The 19,680-nt window shown below is 41.2% G+C and overlaps 1 protein-coding gene across 4 annotated transcripts in view; it reads left to right on the top strand.

Moving 5' to 3' along the window:
• Nucleotides 1-19,680, top strand: part of ARHGEF26 (Rho guanine nucleotide exchange factor 26) — a 74,503-nt gene that overhangs the window by 20,058 nt on the left and 34,765 nt on the right. For all 4 annotated transcript variants that reach the window (XM_083442664.1, XM_083442666.1, XM_083442665.1 and 1 more), the window contains 3 exons: nt 432-488; nt 5,803-5,963; nt 17,513-17,665. In XM_083442664.1, the coding sequence (XP_083298790.1) occupies nt 432-488; nt 5,803-5,963; nt 17,513-17,665 (371 nt within the window). The remainder of the gene's footprint in view (nt 1-431; nt 489-5,802; nt 5,964-17,512; nt 17,666-19,680) is intronic.

The raw sequence follows: 19,680 nt of genomic DNA, 5'->3' as shown, positions 1-19,680 counted from the left end.
TCAGCCTCATAGTGACTGTGCTGTGGGATCGCACAAGAATAAATTGTATTTTGCATGCAGTTTAACATATATATGAAACCATTGAGTGCCATTATCATGGGATTGGGGTGATTTGTCAACAGTGTGCTGATGGCACTTTGCTGTATGTCTCCATTGAATTGGGTGGTGCTGTTCAGGTGCTGAACCAGGGCCTGGAGTTGGTCTAGGTGGGTGCCAATAAGCTGTGACTAAAACCTGACAAGGTGCATGTTCTATGGCTTGGTGGTTCCTATGTCTAGGAAATGGGTTCATGCCTTGTTTTGAATGGGGGCCATTCAAAGGAAATTTGGGCCCAACCAAATGAAAATTTCAGTCAATTACTGATGAAAAACAATAGAGGAGAAACATGTCTATTGCAAAAATATATGTAAATGGTTAATCATTTATTTCAGGTGAAGAAGAATGGGCTATACCAGACCATCAGCCAAGAAGAAAGGAAAAGGCAAGAGGTACCTTAATTATTGTAGCCACAGTTTATTCATTACTTCATGAGCTTGTCATCCTTTTATGCTTGCTTTCTGGAGGAAAACTTTTTAAAAAATGTTGTTGTACACTTTTCTGTTCCATTCCTGTGAACTAAATTATAGTAGAAATCTAACTGGGGTTTTGCAGCTTGCATAGAATGCAAGTGGGTGGTATATCTATAAATGCAATACATAATAATAATAATATGCAAATGTTGTGAACATGCCCAATATCTGAAATAAGCAGTCTCTTCAGCCCTACTCATAACCACCTGTCTGTTCAGTTCTCCGTTTGCTTTCTGAGCTACACTCCTTCCATTTGCAGAAGGAGTGGAACCCCAGCATAGGTTGCTGCCCGTAGAAAAAATTGGGGAGGTGATTTTCACACTGTCCCAGATGTCCCTTCAACCCTCTTGTACAAAATTCTGTGGGCTGCAGGGGATTAGTGGGAAATCATCACCCCTATTCCCAGGAGCAGGAACGTTCTGTGTGAAAAATTCCACACATAGGACCTCTTGGTCCTACCCTATGTCTTCAAGGCAGAACAGGATGAATGACCCTTAAAAGCTTCCTGCTTTCTCCTCCTCAGCCCATTAGCGGCTACTGCTGTACCTCTTGATAAATGTGGATAATCTCCTCTAGCTGTTATAGGTTTGATCTGTCACCTGAAGAGGGCTGACTCAGATCAGCGCTGCCTGTTCAGGGAAAGATCACAAGGAAGGACCTGAAGATCCTTCTGAGAATCAGTCCAGTCTACGTGTGTAAAGGTAAAGGTACCCCTGCCCGTACGGGCCAGTCTTGACAGACTCTAGGGTTGTGCGCCCATCTCACTCAAGAGGCCAGGGGCCAGCGCTGTCCGGAGACACTTCCGGGTCACGTGGCCAGCGTGACATTGCTGCTCTGGCGAGCCAGAGCCGCACACGGAAACGCCATTTACCTTCCCGCTAGTAAGCAGTCCCTATTTATCTACTTGCCCCCGGGAGTGCTTTCGAACTGCTAGGTTGGCAGGCGCTGGGACCGAACAACGGGAGCGCACCCCACCGCGGGGATTCGAACCGCTGACCTTTCAATCGGCAAGCCCTAGGCGCTGAGGCTTTTACCCACAGCGCCACCCGCGTCCCTGTGTACTGGGAAGTAAATAAATAAATCTGCTTTTGGTTGCACCGTTAACACTTGCTAGGTAACAGCCAGAAGACAGGGCAGTTCTCTTCAGCTATACCTGAAGGAGCGTCTCCACCCCCAACCATAGCTGTCAATGTTTTTGAATAGGATTCCTCGCAAGAAAAGGGAAAAGTTGACAGCTATGCCCCCATCATGCAGCCTGGACACTGAGGTCTAGCGCCAAGGGCCTTCTGGTGGTTCCCTCACTGTGAGAAGTGAGGTTACAGGGAACCAGGCAGAGGGCTTTCTCGGTAGTGGTGCCCACCCTTTGGAACACCCTCTTATCAGATATCAAGGAAATAAACAACTATCTGACTTTTAGAAGACATCTGAAGGCAGCCCTGTTCAGGGAAGTTTTTAATGTTTGAAGTTTTCTTCTGTTTTTAGTGTTCTGTTGGGAGCTGTGTTCTGAGAGCGGCTGGGGAAACTCAGCCGGATGGGCAGGGTGTAAATGAAATAATAATAATAAGCTACAGATCAGGGCAAAAGAAGCTCACAGAGATACTTATAGGATTCCAGGGGGTGAGAGATGTAAGGCCTGTAGAATGTGTGGTAGATTTTTAAAAAACAGGCAGGAAAATCAACTTGAGATTCATAGGTCTTGGAAGACTTTCTGATGAATGGTGGTTATGAGCAGTTTGGCCGTTGAAGGAAACTAGGACAGATGTGGGCCTGGAAACCTTTCCTCTTTGCGGTCATGGGACTTGCTGTTGTCAGTTCCAAATACAATGTGGTAACAAGCAACTGCGCTGGTAGTTACCTCTCTTGTGCCTTCGGGGCTCAGAGCAGCAAAGAAAACCACGGTTTCTGTCTAGTGCATGCCTGGATTTCCATTGTTAAGGTAGCATCTCATGCCAACATTAGCTGCCCTTTCATGCTCATCTGGGAAGTGCCGGTCCTCCACTGCCAGCTGCACTCTGCCTCCAATGTTAGCCTGTTGTGCTACATCTGCCATCACCTGCTGTCCACTGGTTTTAACCCTTGCCATCCTGGTTTGTATCTTGTGCTGTTCCCTTAGCCACTTAGCCTACATTCTTCTGAGGGCAAGAGGACTATTCCTCCCATTGGCAAGAAGAGATGCTGGAATGAATGCTGTCCCCCCTTGAGCCCCCCACTTGAGGACAGAATAAGTGCCAGTGAGAAATGAACCCATTCTGTCTCGGTAAATCAGGAAGTACCTTCAAGGTTGAGTTTCCCAAAGAGGGAAAAAAGGATACATTGGTGATAGTCAGGACTTTGGTGCCATTTCACTTAGGTGAGTGGTTTGTTTAAGCTGCAGGCATAGTTAAAGAAATGTCTTTTTAAAGGCAGCTATTAAACGGGGCAGAGGGTGAAATTATTAAGTAAGGTGTGTGCTTTTTTATAAAATACACACATAATGGGTTGTGTTGGACAATGTGTGTTGTTGCAATTTATTAATGCAACATGCTAAATAATGTACAAAGCCAAGGAGAAATAAATAGGCTGAACTAAAGAGGATGGAGATGGAATACATATCTATCTTCCCCGTTAAACCATTAGCGCATTCTATCCTTGATTGCATCTGCTTCTCCAGCAGGGCCACATACAAAGCATTTGTATACATTTGGTCTCTAAAGAGCTCCACAAAGCATGCATAAGCTATCAAGCTTCACACATCTGTTTGTATTGATGCTGTGCAAATGAACGATAACTACATTTCACACTGTCACTCATGGGGACTGTCACTTGTCTTGAGTAAGAAATAGTAATTGGCAAATGCATTATCATTCTTCATCTCAGATTAGTGTCACTAGATTATGCATGAGCTTAAACGTTCCTTGTTTTGGTGTTTTGAGATGATCGTTTTGAAGTATTCTGAAATCGGGGTAATCGAAAACTTCTTTCCATTGTATGCTTTGCTAGAATGTATAAGTGTCCAACCCGTATCTCATTTTCACTTTCAAAAAACTGCTGTGCCTCGCCTTGAATTTCTTAGCTTGAAAGGAATCAATGAGGGCTGTGATGGAACTGGGAACAAAGAATTCTTAAATAGCATTGAAGACGAGGGCTCTGGTGTCCTTTCTCTGAAACACACACACACACACAAATACACCCCCCCCCCCAGAGCAAATTAGTTACAGAACTCTGCTGCTCTCTTTAGGCAAGCCCTTTCTTCACGATTGCAGCCAAAGCAACAAATTGCCTGTGAGTGCAGCATAAATTTGTGGACAAGATGATTAGTAGGAAGCCTGAGTGATAGCACTGTGGCTTCTTCCATTCCCTCCAGTTAAGTTATACAAAGTAGAATATGTATCATTGCATTTTCCAAGTCATAAGTTGAGGGATTCGTAAAAACAAAACAGCATCCACATCATGATCCCAACTGATACGTCAAAATGTCCTCCCATTGCAAACAACAACGACATGTGAATTTTATTTATTTAAGGTATTTATATACTGCTCAATCATTAGAATTTCTAACTGGTGGATATAGAAACACCAGATAATACTTTACATTAACGGGGACATGCTATTTAATAAATGTGCAACCAGCTTTTAAGTATGTGTAACAGAAATAATTTCATGGTCTCCTTCCCCTGCAGCTCCATACCCACCCTGTGTTGTTTCCCCATGTCAGATTTCAGATTGTAAGCTCTTTGGGGCCGGGGGCCTGTCCCGTACACTAGTGCACCGGCAGTGTACCACCACACACACTGGTGGTGGTATACAGATAAGTAGTCAAACAATATTTGAATCAAGCCTCCTTCTCAGGTACAGTGGTGCCTCGCAAGACGAAAAGAATCCGTTCCGTGAGTCTCTTCGTCTAGCGGTTTTTTCGTCTTGCGAAGCAACCCTATTAGCGGATTAGCGCTATTACCGGTTTAGCGGCTATTAGCGGCTATTAAAGGCTTAAGGGATTAGCGGATTAGCTGCTTAAAAGGCTATTAGCAGCTTAGTGCCTTAGAAAAAGGGGTTGGGGAGCGGAAAAAAATCGCAAGAATCGCAAGACAAAAATGCCCATAGAGAAGCCCATAGAGAAATTCGTCCTGCGAAGCGCATTGAAAAACTGAAAACCCTTTCGTCTAGCGGGTTTTCCGTCTTCCGAGGCATTCGTCTTGCGGGGCATCACTGTACTCTGCTTTAGGCATTCAGCTGACTGATGGAAAGAAGCTGGGGGAAGAGGCTGATAGGCAGTGCTGTGTAGGATTTGCCAGAGTAAAGAGAAGAAATGTGGGTTGGGAAGGCTTGTGTGGGAGGCCTGCATGTTCATTCTGGAGACCAGCCCATCTCCTTTTCAGCCAGCTGACCTTTTGCAAAAGTATCTGGCAAAGCTGCTTCTCAGTTTCCACTGCTTTCAAGGAGCTGAATCTTCAACTATGCAGGGTTTCTTTTTTCATTAATTGGGGCTTTTGCTTATACAAGGTTTCCTAACCACAATTCCCCCCTTATTTTTGTAGTTAAAAATAATAATGGGGGGACTTTTGCTTGGGCTACAAAGAGCAAACATATATTTTACAAATGGTAGCTTTTTAATTTTTGCAAGCATTTGTAGTTGGTGCTATTTGCTAATACTGAGTTCTCAAGCACTTTGCGTATGACAGTTACTTTAACATTATTGCCAGTTTTGTTCTTTGTGAGGGTTAGCCTGAGAGGTTGGTCCAATTCAGGCGCAAAGATCTTGATCTGATATCTGACCATGGTTTATTGGACCAAATACAAGCATTGTATACACACAATCCTCCCTTCTTGCATATGCCTCAATGCAAGATTCTTGAAGTTTGTTCACCCAATTTCCATTATATCCAGACTGGGGAAAATGTGTTTTAATCACTGCCAACAAACTATGAAAGCAGGATCTGTTCACACAGGCACTATGCTAAGTTCTCAGTCCCATAAATCACGGTTCATTCAAGCGAGATAGTTATATATCTCGCTGTATTGTTTTTAATACTTGATTGGGAGCCGCCCAGAGTGGCTGGGAAACTCAGCCAGATGGGTGGGGTATAAATAATAAATTATTATTATTATTATTATTATCTCAACCAGGCCATAAAATCCTGCTCCTGACCATCCCGTGAACTTCATTGCTTCAGGAGGGTTTTGATTCTGGATTTTTGCATCCTAAAGCTAAAAGAAGTGACCTGTGTATGTGTCTCCTCCCCCTTCCCACATGCAGGCTATATTTGAAGTTATATCTTCAGAACATTCATACTTGCTCAGTCTGGAAATCCTGATCCGAATGTTTAAGAACTCCAAAGAACTGGGCACTACAATGACCAAAACAGAAAGCCATCACCTTTTTTCCAATATTGCGGATGTCTGCGAAGCAAGCAAGAGGTAAGTTTTAAACAGAGTCCTTCCCCTTTATTCTGTTTATGCCCAGGAACTTTTATACACTTTAATGTTGTTAAGGGGAATTCAGCTATCCTCCCACACCCATTCTTTGAAAGAATGTGTGAGGGGATGCAAAATTCCATGAGCTTCCCTGTCAACACTGCATGTAGCCGCCGTGTTCTCTGGAAGATCACACATTTGGCCAATATGTGAATGGGCTCTATGCATGTAGAGCCTTTTCAAACGCCATCTGAATGTTTGGATTGTGGGGAGGGGGTGGTCATGACCACTGCATGCTTTGATCATGTGATGCTTTTTGAATCCAGCTTGTGTTATCACAGTTGGCAGTTATCATTGCTAATTCTTTCTTAGTGTATTTAGTTCAATCTCAGGAATAATAAGGGACGTGTGTGGTGCTGTGGGTTAAACCACAGAGCTTCACTCCCCACCTGTTTCCAATGTAGATTTTCATTACGTCCCTTTCACCGAAGTAGATATTTATAACCCCCTGGTTCCTTTTGTAGATCTTCTTCCCTGGTGCCAAGATGTGTTGGGCTGGCCCTGGCAGAAACAATAGGCAAACCTGAAGCGCATCCTATGGTTTTCCCCTCATCTGTACATACCATGTTTTTAGGACCCAGCCTTTAGGTGCTGCTAAATCCTGTTGAAATCAATAGGACATAGGCCTGCGGAATTGCATTTTTAAGCTAAGGATTTTATTGTTTCTTAAAATGGAATGCAATACTTCAAAAATGATTGATTTTTGAAGTTGTGTTGTGATATATATCATTGCCCTGAAATATATTTTAAGAGATTGTTTTCTTTTTTAAAAAAGGCTGTGTATATGTTGCACATGTCCTTTAACAATGGATTACTAATGTGTTGCTGTAAAAATTGGCAGGTGATTTCCTGCAAAATCTGAACACTGTTAAAAGCTTGGACAGATTTCTTTAATTAAGGCATTTCTGGTTTGGAATCTCCATATCTCTTCTGGTTTGGAATCAAGCAAAGAGTAGTTTCCAAGCATTTAGAGATGTGTGGGAACAAGATTCACCCAAGTTGTCAGTGATTCAGTTGCATTACAGCAACTTGAAAAAATCGCGGTTGTGAAATGTTTATACTTGTTGACTCTCTTGTTTCAAAACAAGTTTGGGGAATTAGTTGTTGCTTCTTTGTGATCTAAATTGAGTGTGTATAAATCCCTGTGCATTTCTAATCTTTTCTGGACAGTACTTCAGATTTATTCTTTCTTGTTTTATGGGCCATTGATGTTTAGTGGGATAGATAGTTTAGGCTGTCATACCAAAAACACCCAGCATAGTAAGCCCACCAAACATTTTGGGACTTACTTCTGAGTAAACATGCATCATCTTTCACTGTGTATTGAATGATACAGCTTAATTCTAGGAACATTATCTTTCTCTTCCCCATACATTACTTGTATTGTTTTATATAGATATGGAAGATAAGAATATGAAAATTAATATGTGATTGTTATTAGCCTTTGAGTAGTGGATGCATGTCTTGTGGTGGAAAAAAATGGTCACATCATTTTAAGGCATAAAACCTGTTTATGCCAGAGGTGTCCAAAACTTACCTTAATTTAAATCTAGTCAATATCTCTGGGGGTTTTTATTTCATTTTTATTGTATTTTGTATCACAGGTGTATTTTATGCCCTGGGCTACTTTGGGAGGAAGGGTAGGATATAAATTTGATAATTAGATAGATAGATAGATAGATTAGATAGATAAATATACAGTCAAGTGTCTCCATCCATAGAAGAGAAGCAAGACACTACTTAGATATTGGAGGAAACACAATAAATTCCAAACAGTTGATTCCTGCGTTTTCAGTCCCAGGCTTTTCACATTAAGCCACACAGCGTCCCATAATTTTATCTTGCTACTCTTGTCTTTCCTGAGTCCAAATATTTTGGGTTTCTGTTTGACTTGCAGTTGAACTTCATTAGCTTAATGTCGCTGCACTATTTATTTTTTTCCAGTGCCCAGGCTGCAGCCAAAATGGCTCTCCTCTTCTAAGAGCAATTTTTCTTTTTCACAGCTTTCTCCACTGTTTCTGTCATCAAAAGAAATGGCAGAAGTATGGTTTGCTGTAGTATATTTAGTGATGTATAGTAAATACAATAGATACTATTTATTAAGAACGGATCAGTGTTTGTGCTACCCAGTACCGGTATTTGAAAAGTCATATCATCCTAAAACAGTTATTTTCCAGCTGGTGCCTTATAGATGTTTTGGATTACAGCTCCCATCATCCCTTTCCGTTGGCCGTGCTGACTTGGGCTGATGGGAATTGTAGTTCCAACATCTGGACAGGTAGAAAGTTGAGGAACACCGGCTGCAGTGCTGACAATACATTGGCATTTTATCTGTCATTTCCATAACATCCTACACTACACTATGCAGAGTACTTCACACCCTTTAACTATTGATTGTTCTGATTTTACAGGTGGGGGACTGAAGCTTAAAGTAAGTGAATTAGCTAGAGCTGCCTATCTGGTAGTTCATGGCTGAAGTAGGGCTTGAACATGGATTTTTTTATCTGCCAGATGATCGAGATTCCAGTGGTAGAGGTCAGGGCTCTGGTAGTATAGTGGAACCGTGGTTACCGAACACCTCCGTAGTTGAACGTTTCGGCTTTCAAATGCTGAAAACCCGGAAGTAACTGCTCCGGTTTTCGAACGATTTTCAGCAGCCGAATGTGCTATGCGGCTTCCATTTTGAGTTTCCCTATTGTATTGAGGCTTCTGTATTGAGTTTTCAGTTAAGAATGTTTTGGAAGTCGAATGGTCTTCCGGAGCGGATTACGTTCAAAAACCGAGGTTCCACTGTATCTGGATGGGTGACTGCCTGCAGACTGCATGATGGAAGAAAGGCGGGATACAAATCTTAGGAAATAAATAAATACCACGATTCATGAAATTTACACTGATGTGAAATGTTCATACCATCCGTGTTAGGTGGCTTGATAGTTTCATGACTGGGCTATTAATTGAATATGGTTATTTCTCTTCTTAGATTATAGGTTTTGTCTTGGTTTTATAGAGGGAATTATTTGTTTTCTCTGGGGGTTTTTAAGATCTGTATTTCTGTCTTTCTGACATTTGTTTGGGTATACAAAGTAATGTGAAAGTAAATAAATAAATGTAAAATCAACAAAGGGTGGTGTTGAACTGCATTTTACTCAGAGGCAGATTTATTGAAATTCATGGGCCTAACCAAGCCATGTTCATTAATTTCACTGGGTTTACTCTGAGTAAAACAGTTGCACTGTAAGTGATTTTAATATTAATTTTAAACAATGTGAATAGAGATAAATATTTGCTCTTCTTTCTCAAAATACTAGGACTCATGGTCACTTTCAGTAGATTCCAAACAAACAAAAGGAAGCTTTTCTATGTGGTTTACATAATTAACTTGTGGCAATTGTTATTGCAGGGCTATATAGAAACATTAAATTGGAAACAAAGCCCATATTCCACAGCATCCTATGTTTTCTCTGTGACTGCTTGATTGACAGTACCATATAAGACCAAACGTCTCATTATTACATAACAAAGAGCTCCTTCACCTACCTTGCACAGAAAATTAGCCTTTTCTGTGAAATACAGAAAAGGATACGATATGGTCTAAGTACATCAAGCTCTCTAGTTGCAACAACTACAGTATAATATTTGTCCTCAGGCACTGACTAATGCTGCAGTGCTTAATCAGTTAAGTTACTGTTTACCTTCTCTTAGTGGAAACTTGTTGTACAGGATAACATTTCATTTGGCATCTTCCGTAAGTGGACAGTTACCTCATTGTGCCTTATCAGTTCACCTCAGTCCTACCCCAGCACCTAACTACAGAAATACGGTGTTTGCTTCTTTGAAAGGAAATGCTATTTGTCCAAGTCATTAGGATCTGTGAAGTTTTTCTAGGTAGCCCATCAGTTGCTAACAAAATACAATGGTACCTCGGGTTACATACGTTTCAGGTTACATACGCTTCAGGTTACAGACTCCGCTAACCCAGAAATATTACCTCAGGTTAAGAACTTTGCTTCAGGATGAGAACAGAAATTGTGCGGCGGCGGCGCAGTGGCAGCGGGAGGCCCCGTTAGCTAAAGTGGTGCTTCAGGCTAAGAACAGTTTCAGGTTAAGAACAGACCTCCAGAACGAATTAAGTTCTTAACCCGAGGTACCACTGTATGCAGATGATGGGGTCCAGGGCAGGATTCTTCTTAGAATAAAATTATAAGCTCAAACAAAAATGTGGCAGATCCTGGTGGGGGGCTGTGGCCAGCACTCCGAGGACCAGGGCAAGTGTACCTGGCCGCTCCACTCTCTGCATGGGTTTGTACTCCTTGTTTCTTGACCTACCCCTACTTTGGTGACTTGGTGGAAGAATCTTTTCCTTCCTGGTTAGTCTTGAAGCTTTATCCTAAGGAGGACTGTGTGTTGACCATTCAGCTCGTGGGCGTTGTGGATGCTATGTGTTGTGTAGGCTCCTCCTCCTTTCCTCTGTGTTGTGCTCTAAAACTGTGCTTGTGAGCAGCATCAGGAGATGCAAACACCAGCCCTGCAGTCTAGCCTGGGTAGCAGCAATAGCAGGGTTGCTGCTGGCTAGGTCACTGCAGCTTACGGAGTGGGGGCTTTATGGAGTCGCTTTGTATGTTGGGTGTTGTGATGCAGGATTTGTGTGCCGGTGGCATGTCCTCATTCTTGTGCGGCTGTTGTCTTCGTCTGGCTGTGGGCTGCTTGTGGCCATTGTTGCAGGCACTGATACGTGAGCTTTACTGATGACGCTGGATGTGCACTTGCTATTTCTCCCTCCTCAATTAATCTGTTGTTTGGGGATTCCCCCCCCCATGTCCCCCCCTTTTGGTTGAGTGAGTATTGGATATGGCTGCTGTTTCAACGGTGTAGCTGTAGTTTGGAGGGCAGGATTGCTAACTGTCTTATTTATTAATTAAATTTATATGGTGCCATTTCTCCCAAAGGAGCCCAGGGCAGCTACCAGAGTACGGGATTGCTCAGTAGTGGCTAGCAGGAAGCCACATCACTGCAGATCCTGACTTCTTTATGGTGGCATTGCTGCTGTGTACCAGAATGGTTAGAGGGCAAGGCATAGTGGTTATTTTGAGATTAGAGCAGTTCAAGCACATTGGTGGAACCAATTAGCTCTGACAACATTGCTATTGGCATATGTAATTCTTTCTCCCCCTTTTTTTAACACAATGAAAGTGCTTTAAATATTTTTAAATTATTTTTTTCCTGCTTCCAGGTAGTTTCAGTCAATTCAGAGTGAATTTTGCAGTTCCTGTTTAGGCAAGCCCCTTATTCTCTTTCACAATAATCTCCCAGCAAAACAAAAGCGGCGAGCTTGCCCTCTTTGGCTCAGTTCCAGTTTTAACTTCAGTTAAATTACACCTGCGATGTAAAAAATGAAGTGTCCAAAACAATTCTGTCTTGTATATTTTTTTTTGCACAAGTTATCCACGTGTTGAGGTTTTGCTTGTGCAGGGGCCAATAACTATCTTGCTTAAATCAACTTGGTGAGAGATTAATATTTAGCTATGTGTAGTGGGTTGGATGTTTGCTTGGGGTTTGAAGCGTTAAACTTGACACACTTATTCATTGACCTCCACTAAAGATTCTTTGGTATCTTGTAAAGAAAGCAATGCCCAGTGGTGGACAAGAAGGTGACAGATTAAATTGAATCTGAATTAAAGTGGTGCGCGCCTTTCTAAGCGTACAGTTTAAATTGGGTATTTGGAACCTGTGGCCCTCCAAATATTGCCGGACTCCAGAAAATCAGTCCTAGCTAACTTGGCCACTAGCCAAGGTTGTAGTGCAACATCTGGAGGAAAACAGGTTCCCAGCCTCTGCCTTAAAAATAAAAAGCTTCAATGGTGTAGCTTAAGGTATGTCAACTATGTTTGCTTCCACAGGCATGATTGGCATGTTAAACTCTGCATGTTAATGTGGTGATAGAATCACCGTTCAGTAGTTTCCTGAGCTTGCAGCGATCCTTCTTCACCCTGCAAGGGCTGGAGTTGCCTCTAAACTGATGATTACCATTGCTTCTTGCAAATGTCTGCTTTCTCCTCAGCACTCCTTTTCAGTCTCTCTAGCCTTTTCATGTGTTTCCTTCCCATACTTACTATTCTTGACAGTAAGCACTGCTACAAATCTTTTTCATATATCTTTTAGGGAGCAAACCCAGGTTTCCTGAAGAGGGCAACCGTGGAGGCTGCTGAACTTTTCTGTTGTCGTCAGACAGGGAGGCAGTTGGAGAAGGAGACTCACTGCTTCTTGATTGCTCGGGGGTTGAATGGAGCAGGTGGCTTCTGGAAAACCTTGGTTTTCCCTGACAAACCAGCCGGAAAACTTTGCCAGCTCTGGAGTGGCATCATCAATTTACCCTCATTGTGGTAAATAGAAGGGGAGTTTAAAAAAAAAAAACTAGAGATGGAAAAGCAGTTCATCCATCATGAACTCTCCCTCCTCAGATCTCTGTGGCTTTCTCTGTTTATATTTTTGCAGTGTCTTAATTCTACTTAATAAGATTGTCAGCTCCATTTAAATAGCTAAAGTCTAGTGTTGGTAGCTTAATTATCCAAGACTAGTGAATGTTATATGTGTGGTTGGGAAGCTAACCATGCTAATCTAGCTGACCGTTCAGTCTCAGTGACAAGTTGCTGAACTATTTGCAAAATTATCTGAAATAATCAAAGAGTTATTAATTATTTAGATAATGACTGTGCACCTTTTGCACGGATGTTTTAGTTATATAATTATTTCACATTGTTAACACAAACGGGCACACACACCATGCCAAATGTGCCATGTGTTAAGAGGAGAAATAGTAAAAACAATTGTTTCAGTCGTTTACTAATGTTTCTGGCTTGTAATTTTGTGCTTCCTTTGAAAACGTTTCAGAGCGTACAAAGGTGTACTGACAAAGGTTATTATGTTTTATCAAAGTGCTTTCAGTAGGGATTAGGATTGCAATACGATCATGTGTCGTAAAAGAAAAGCTTTTGTCACATGGTGAAAAAGGTTGTTATGGAAACCAGCTCCGCCTCCATTGCTCTGTTACTGGGAACAAAGTTCAGAAAAACCTCTTGCTTTTATCCCGTTTACTGTGTAATATGTACAGATGAATCCTAGGAATTTGAATCCCTGATTTATCTAAGGCAGAGAATTTAGTAGCTGCTGTATCTAGCACCTTTTTATGGTTAGGTGTGTGTTTTTAAATAACACTTTTGTTGCGCCACTTTTTGTTTTCTAAATTGAGCATAACACCACTGAGTTGCAACTGAATTGTATAAGTGGTATGGCATGAAAGTAGATAAATATTCCATTCCTGTTAGGTTTAGATAAGTATTGTGAAATATGTCATCAGCTGGTCTTGTTAAATATATTTGAAAGAGTGCAGCCTTCGGTGTAACTTTGCCAGGTCTTTTTGCATTGATTATTTTTTGGTGCATAAGAAGACTCTCTTATCAGCTGGAACTGAATGGAATTTAATGTTCATTTAAAAAAAACAATCCTTGTACACTTTCGTGTTGACCTTGCAATGGAGATTTGGGTGCAGAAATAAGTTTCTGGGTATACAGGGTGTAATAAATTTGGGTTTTTCAATTGAATTTGTAAAAAGGAAGCCATTTGTGGTCGTTTTGTAGAACTTAAGCGTTGTACATCGTTAGTGTGTAATGAGAAGGCTGCTTTTTTCTGTGTGGACTGTATTGTAGAGTGTTGCAACATAAGAGGCCCACATGAAAGCAAGGAAAAAGAGAATTTATAAACAGAACGAAAGTTCACCAAAGGTCTTGGAAGAAAGGTTGACAGTTTTAATCAGTTGTTATAAAGTGTATGTAGTTACAACAAATGCCAACCTGTTTTCAGTTTCTTTTGAACCAAAGATTCCACTCTGAAGCCCATCACTTAGTTCACCATGTGCTTTGGACATGTCCCTAGCGCATGACAGATGACTGGTGACAGGCAACCATAAATAGTAGACACCTGGTTCTTGCAGAGCATTATACACATGAATGTACCCTTTTGAAGACACTTGCTTTTATTTCTGTTGGCCCTAAACTGCCTGTTAGGAACTGAACTCTCATAAGCAGCTTCTCTCAACAGTACCTTTTAAAGATGGAGCCACACAGTATCATGGGGATGGGAAACCTATGGACCTACAGATGTATACTCTGATACTGTAGCCCTTCAGATCTTTCTGGACACCAGTTCCCATCAGCCCCAGCTTGTATGGCCAATGGTCAGCAATCATTTGACTGGTATGATTGCTGGCTGAGGCTGATAGGAACTGGTGTCCAGAAAGATCTGGAAGGCTTCTAATATCAGATGCCCAAAATGACAGCTCCCTCCCTCTCTGTAAAATCCAGATCAACTTTACCGAGGTGATTATAAAGATGCACATTTTCTTCCTCCTTTTCTGCATCATTATTTGGAGGTTGACACTGGAGACATGTGAACAATATGCAACGAGAGTGGGGTTTCTCAGGTGGGTTAAACAAAATGGGATACATTAGCACCTGCAGACTCCAGTGTTTCAGAGGGAGGGCTAGATACAAGACCCATATCAGCTTTGCTGGCTCACCCAGTGCCTATGCTGTAGAATGACTATGACATTAGTTGTTGAAAGCATCTCTTGTTCAGAAACAGCATACCATGGTCCAGTGGCTGACACAGCCCTCTTCACTGCAGTGGGAGAAGTTGCTCCAAACCGTTTTTGATACTGTAGAGATAGGTTTGTGAATGTGGAGTTTTGTGCATGCATCCAAGATCTTATTTATGCAAGGAAATGCTGGATTAGAACCATGTGCTTCAGACACAGTTGCGTTTCTGCTTTAAGTTCCATTGGACCCAATAAAACACTGAGGCCTCTGCATTGGTCTTAATTGAAAAGAACTTGCAGAGCAACATATTGACTCCATGGTAAAGCCCTTCAGCAAGAGCTGGCTAATTAAAGGAGAAAACATTTTTAGAGAGACCTCACTTTCTCATTGGGCAAGAAAGATTGATTAAAACTCAACTTTTCTTTGACTAGTGAGAGCAAAAGAGCCGTGTATACATTTTAGTTCGGTCAATGCAGCATCATGGGAATAAGCAGAATGAGTTAGATTAGATTATTGCAGAGCAGATACTTATTTTAATGAGGAGATAGATGGGAAAAGAATATGCTGTCATGAACTTGTTTAGTTTAAACTTAAATTAATCTCATAACCTTCTTAGTGATAAGAGGAAAGCACTTAAAGGAATCCCTTTGCATTGTTAAAAGGGCTTTAGACCCAATTTTAAATGGACCCATAAGCATTATTACGATATCTTATCCTCAACCAAATTGCTGGTCTTTCCTGTGAGGAAATATATGAAGCTTTATTTCAGCTTTAAAGATAAAAGGTTTATGTACATTGTTGAACTATTAACCAATGTTTAGATGCACCAAATTATTTTAAGAGAAAAGATTATTTATCCTGTGCTTTCCTGACTTAATCTCAACGTCCTACAAACTGCTGCTCTCTGAAGACATTACATAAATTTTATAGCCAGGATAGTTGTGCTTTAAATTCACAATTGTTTTAAAGTCAAACATGTCTTCAGACCATAAAATGTCAAATAATGAAACCAAATTCTTCTCCAGTGTAAGCAAATTTTTGCCAATAGAGCTTATGCCAAAGTGATAGTTTAAAACTTTCGGTTGTTTGCTTAAGTCAGGAATGGTCAAATTTGGCCCTCCAACTGTTTTGGGACTACAACTGCCATCATCCCTAGCTAACAGGAGCAGTGGTCAGGGATGATGGGAATTGTAGTCCCAAAACAGCTGGAGGGTCAAGTTTGGTCATGGCTGGCTTAGATCAAATAGTTGAAGTCAAATGATTGACTTCAAACAGTTGAAGCTGCCTTATACCGAGTAATAACATGGGACTATCTAGTTCAGTGTTGTCTAAATTGATTGGCAGTGGCTCTCCAGGGTTTCAGATTGGAGTTTCTTCCAGCTCTACCAGGAAACGCTAGGGTTTGAACCTGGGACCGTCTGCATGTAAATCAGATGTTCTACCACTGAGCAGTGACCTTTCCTTCCAAAAACAGCAGTAGTTCACTAAACACAACTTGTGGATTTGGTGCTTGGCTATACATCATCATCATCATTATTGCAGTCATGGGCAGCAAAAACAGGTCACTGTTCAGCTCCTTGTACTTAATATTTGGCTTGGCGCACCAAAAGTTGTGGCTTGCTCTCCCACTATTTAAGTAACATATAAATAGCTGCCCAGGAATTATATATTGATATAAATTCAGTTGCTTAAAAAACCTACAAATAGCAACATGCAATAAGTAATATAAGAAATAACACATAACCAGATATTTCAAAGATTAGAATCCAGTGAAGCCACAAACCAAACCTTGGCTTGCAGTAGCAGCAGTCTTCAAGGAAATAATAGGAATAAATGTATAAAAAGTCCACTTGGCTACAGAGAACAAATTTCATGGTTCTTTTTTACAGTAGCAGAAACATAGGAAGTAGACACATCATATTCTCTAGATAAGTGCTGTGAAGTTACATTTGAGTGGAACACTTACATTCGAATTTCTGCATGGTGTTTATATTATTTGAGGACTTTATATTTTCACTGTGAATAAAATAGCATAGAAAGTATGCAACATTTTATAGAAAACATGATTTCATCTCCATTTGGATCTGTTTATCATAAAAATGCATTAGCAGTTCAGTTTATACGATTCATGAATACTTTACACCTATATTTTCATTTTTACATAGAAGAAGTAAAATGAGTATATTTCTTGAACTAGAGGTGTGCAAAAAAAAAAAATCCAATCTGTTTCAGTATGCCATTCATATTCATTACAACTTTGATATAAATTCATTACAATTTCATTAGTTTTGTAATTCAAATTCAACTTCGCTACATAAGCTATCTTTGCTATACATTGTGTCATTTTTGTACATTTTGAGGGGAAATGGTAACCACCATTTTTTTCGGTGGGGGAGGACAGTGCACAGAAACAATACAGTGTCTGGAGCATGGGGAGGGGGTGGGTGGCAGCTACCAGGAGTAGCTACTTGTTCCTGTTGCCACTCAAGGTAGCTAATCTCCCATGCCCATCTCAAATGGTACAAATAAGCAAGGAATGGGCTCCATTCAGTTATTCAAAACGAATTCATAGTCCTACATTCCTTTTGGTTCAGTTCCTTGTAATGTAGTCAATGAAATATGTTGGTTTGTCATCTGTATTGTGGTAGGTTATTCATTTATCTTCCATTCTCTCTCTCACACACACACGAACACCAATTTCTACTGGCAATAAAAGCATATGTATGATTTTCAGAGAAAGAGACAGGTCATGGCTCTGGCATGAGATTCTGTAGGCTGTTCTAGTTATCTCTGTACTGCAGCATATAATTATTTGGTTATGAAGTCACTTAAAGTCCTCTTAGCCTTTCAGATAATATACTGATAAATTATGTTTTGTAAATTTGCTCTGTTCCATTTTAGGTTCTTTAGAGAGCTTGAAGCAAGGCATCAGAATAATATCTTCATAGATGATATCAGTGATATTGTGGAAAAGCATACCGCATCAACCTTTGACCCTTATGTGAAATATTGCACAAATGAAGTCTACCAGCAGCGAACACTCCAGAAACTACTGTAAGTAATTGAAGTTGCTCTTTATATCATGGGTATACAATCTTTTTTTTATCCTGATGAGCCCATTTCCTTCTGTAAAATCTTCCAGTGGGGCCACATGGGTGTGGTGAGTAGTGCCAAAGGCAAAGCAACAAATGTAAATTTTACGTTTCTACTATTGGGTAATTCCAAGACAAGCAAAGAGCATTATAAGAGTTCAGCAGCATATTCCAGACAGGCAAAAACACTCAAGGAGGCCGAAAAGTAGGGCAAGTAAAGAGTATAGCCTCAGGAGAGTCCTAGGCAGTGGTGTAGCATGGGTTGTCAGCACCCGGGGCAAGGCAAGTAATTTGCGCCCCCTAGAGTGAGTGAGCCAGGTAGGGGCAGAGAGCTGCGAGTGCAAGCGCCCCCCCCCCCCGATGTTGCGCCCGGTGCAGCCGGCCCCCCCTGCACCCCCCATGCTACGCCACTGGTCCCAGGGACCATATACAGTCAAACCTTGGTTCCCAAATGGCTCAGTTGCTGAACAACTCAGCTCTCAAATGCCACAAACCCAGAAGTAAATGTTCTGGTTTGTGAACATTTTTCAGAAGCCGAATGTCCGACGTGGCTTCCACTTGAGTGCAAGAAGCTCCTTCAGCCAATCGGAAGCTGCGCCTTGGTTTTTGAACAGTTTCAGGAGTCAAATGGACTCCTGGAACGGATTAAGTTCGAGAACCAAGGTACCACTGTAGAGAGTTCTGGAGGACCATGTTTCCACCTGGGCCTGAAGTTCCCTTTCCCTGATAAATGAAATAGCCCTTTTAATTCAAATGTTTGCAATTTAAAAGGACAAGGTCTGAATTAGGCAATTAAAATTATTCATAATTCATAGTTCCTTAATATGTTCTGCTTCATTCAGCAGAACGCACGGCAGGAGGTGGGTTGCACTAGCTGCAAAGATCTTAATTTTGCTAAAATCCTGCATTTAATGCTATTAGTGGAGATTTGAAAGATTGATTACACACACACACACACACAGACACACACAGACAAACACACGAGAGTTCAGATGTTAATATTTTGACTTAATGTGCCAAAGCACGAACAAGCCCTTTGTCCGAAAATGGCAAGCAAACTCCAAAGTTCTTCAGTGAACTATATTTTACTAAACCGGAACAAGTTTCTAGTTAATAGCTTCAGAACAAAAGTTGGGATATTTAGCCAGCTTTAAATCACGGTTGAATATCCCTGCCTTGTTCTGAAGCTGCTAACAACACTTTTCCAGTTTGGTTGGAATGGGACACCATAGCTAATGGAAGGAAGGAGTTCCTGGTTTGTTTACTGCTTTAGGCAAAGGGAATAACGAAAGGTCTGTGCATGTAGGCTAAAAACTCTTTCATATGTCAGCTTATTGAGCAGAAATTCAAATGTGGCCATAGAGTTGCATGTTACTTGCCTGTAAATGGTTTCTATAGATGCAAAATGGTACAAGGCATTGAAGGAGCTTCCAGCTGCTGATCCTCAAACCCCATTTCTTCACCAGTCCTTCCTCTTGCTCACCTTTCCCCGCAGCCTCTTGTGAATTTGTCCTGTAACAAACAAGAGAGGAAAGTAATTGAGGAATTTGGTGGATGAAGGACCAGAGCTCATTGGCAGAGCAATGTGCTTTGCAAGCAGGAGGTCCCAGGTACCGTTTCCAACGTCTAAGGATCGGGCTGGGAAGAGACCTCTGTCTGAAATACCAAAGCATCTGCCAGTCATTGTAGACAGTATAGAGCTTGATGGACTCAGTGTAAGGGATCTTTCTGTGTTCCTTAGTTCCTATCAGTGACACAGGGGAAGCAGTGCCTACTGTTTCATGATGTATTTCCATGTGTAGAAACATAGGAAGCTTCCTTATACTGAGTCAGACCATTGGTCCACCTAGCTCAGCATTGTCCACACGAGGTTGGGGAATCTTAGGCACAGAAAAGCATTAGCACAGTTTCTGGGAAAGTACCTGACAAACAACCGAACAAAAAATTCATAGGATTCATAAGTAACTTCTAAATTAA

The sequence above is a fragment of the Podarcis tiliguerta genome (assembly GCF_965153285.1).
Source record: "Podarcis tiliguerta genome assembly, chromosome: 5".
NCBI classification, from domain to species: Eukaryota; Metazoa; Chordata; class Lepidosauria; order Squamata; family Lacertidae; genus Podarcis; species Podarcis tiliguerta.
The sequence above is the reverse complement of the archived record's forward strand: the minus strand, read 5'-3'. Positions and strand labels throughout refer to the sequence as shown.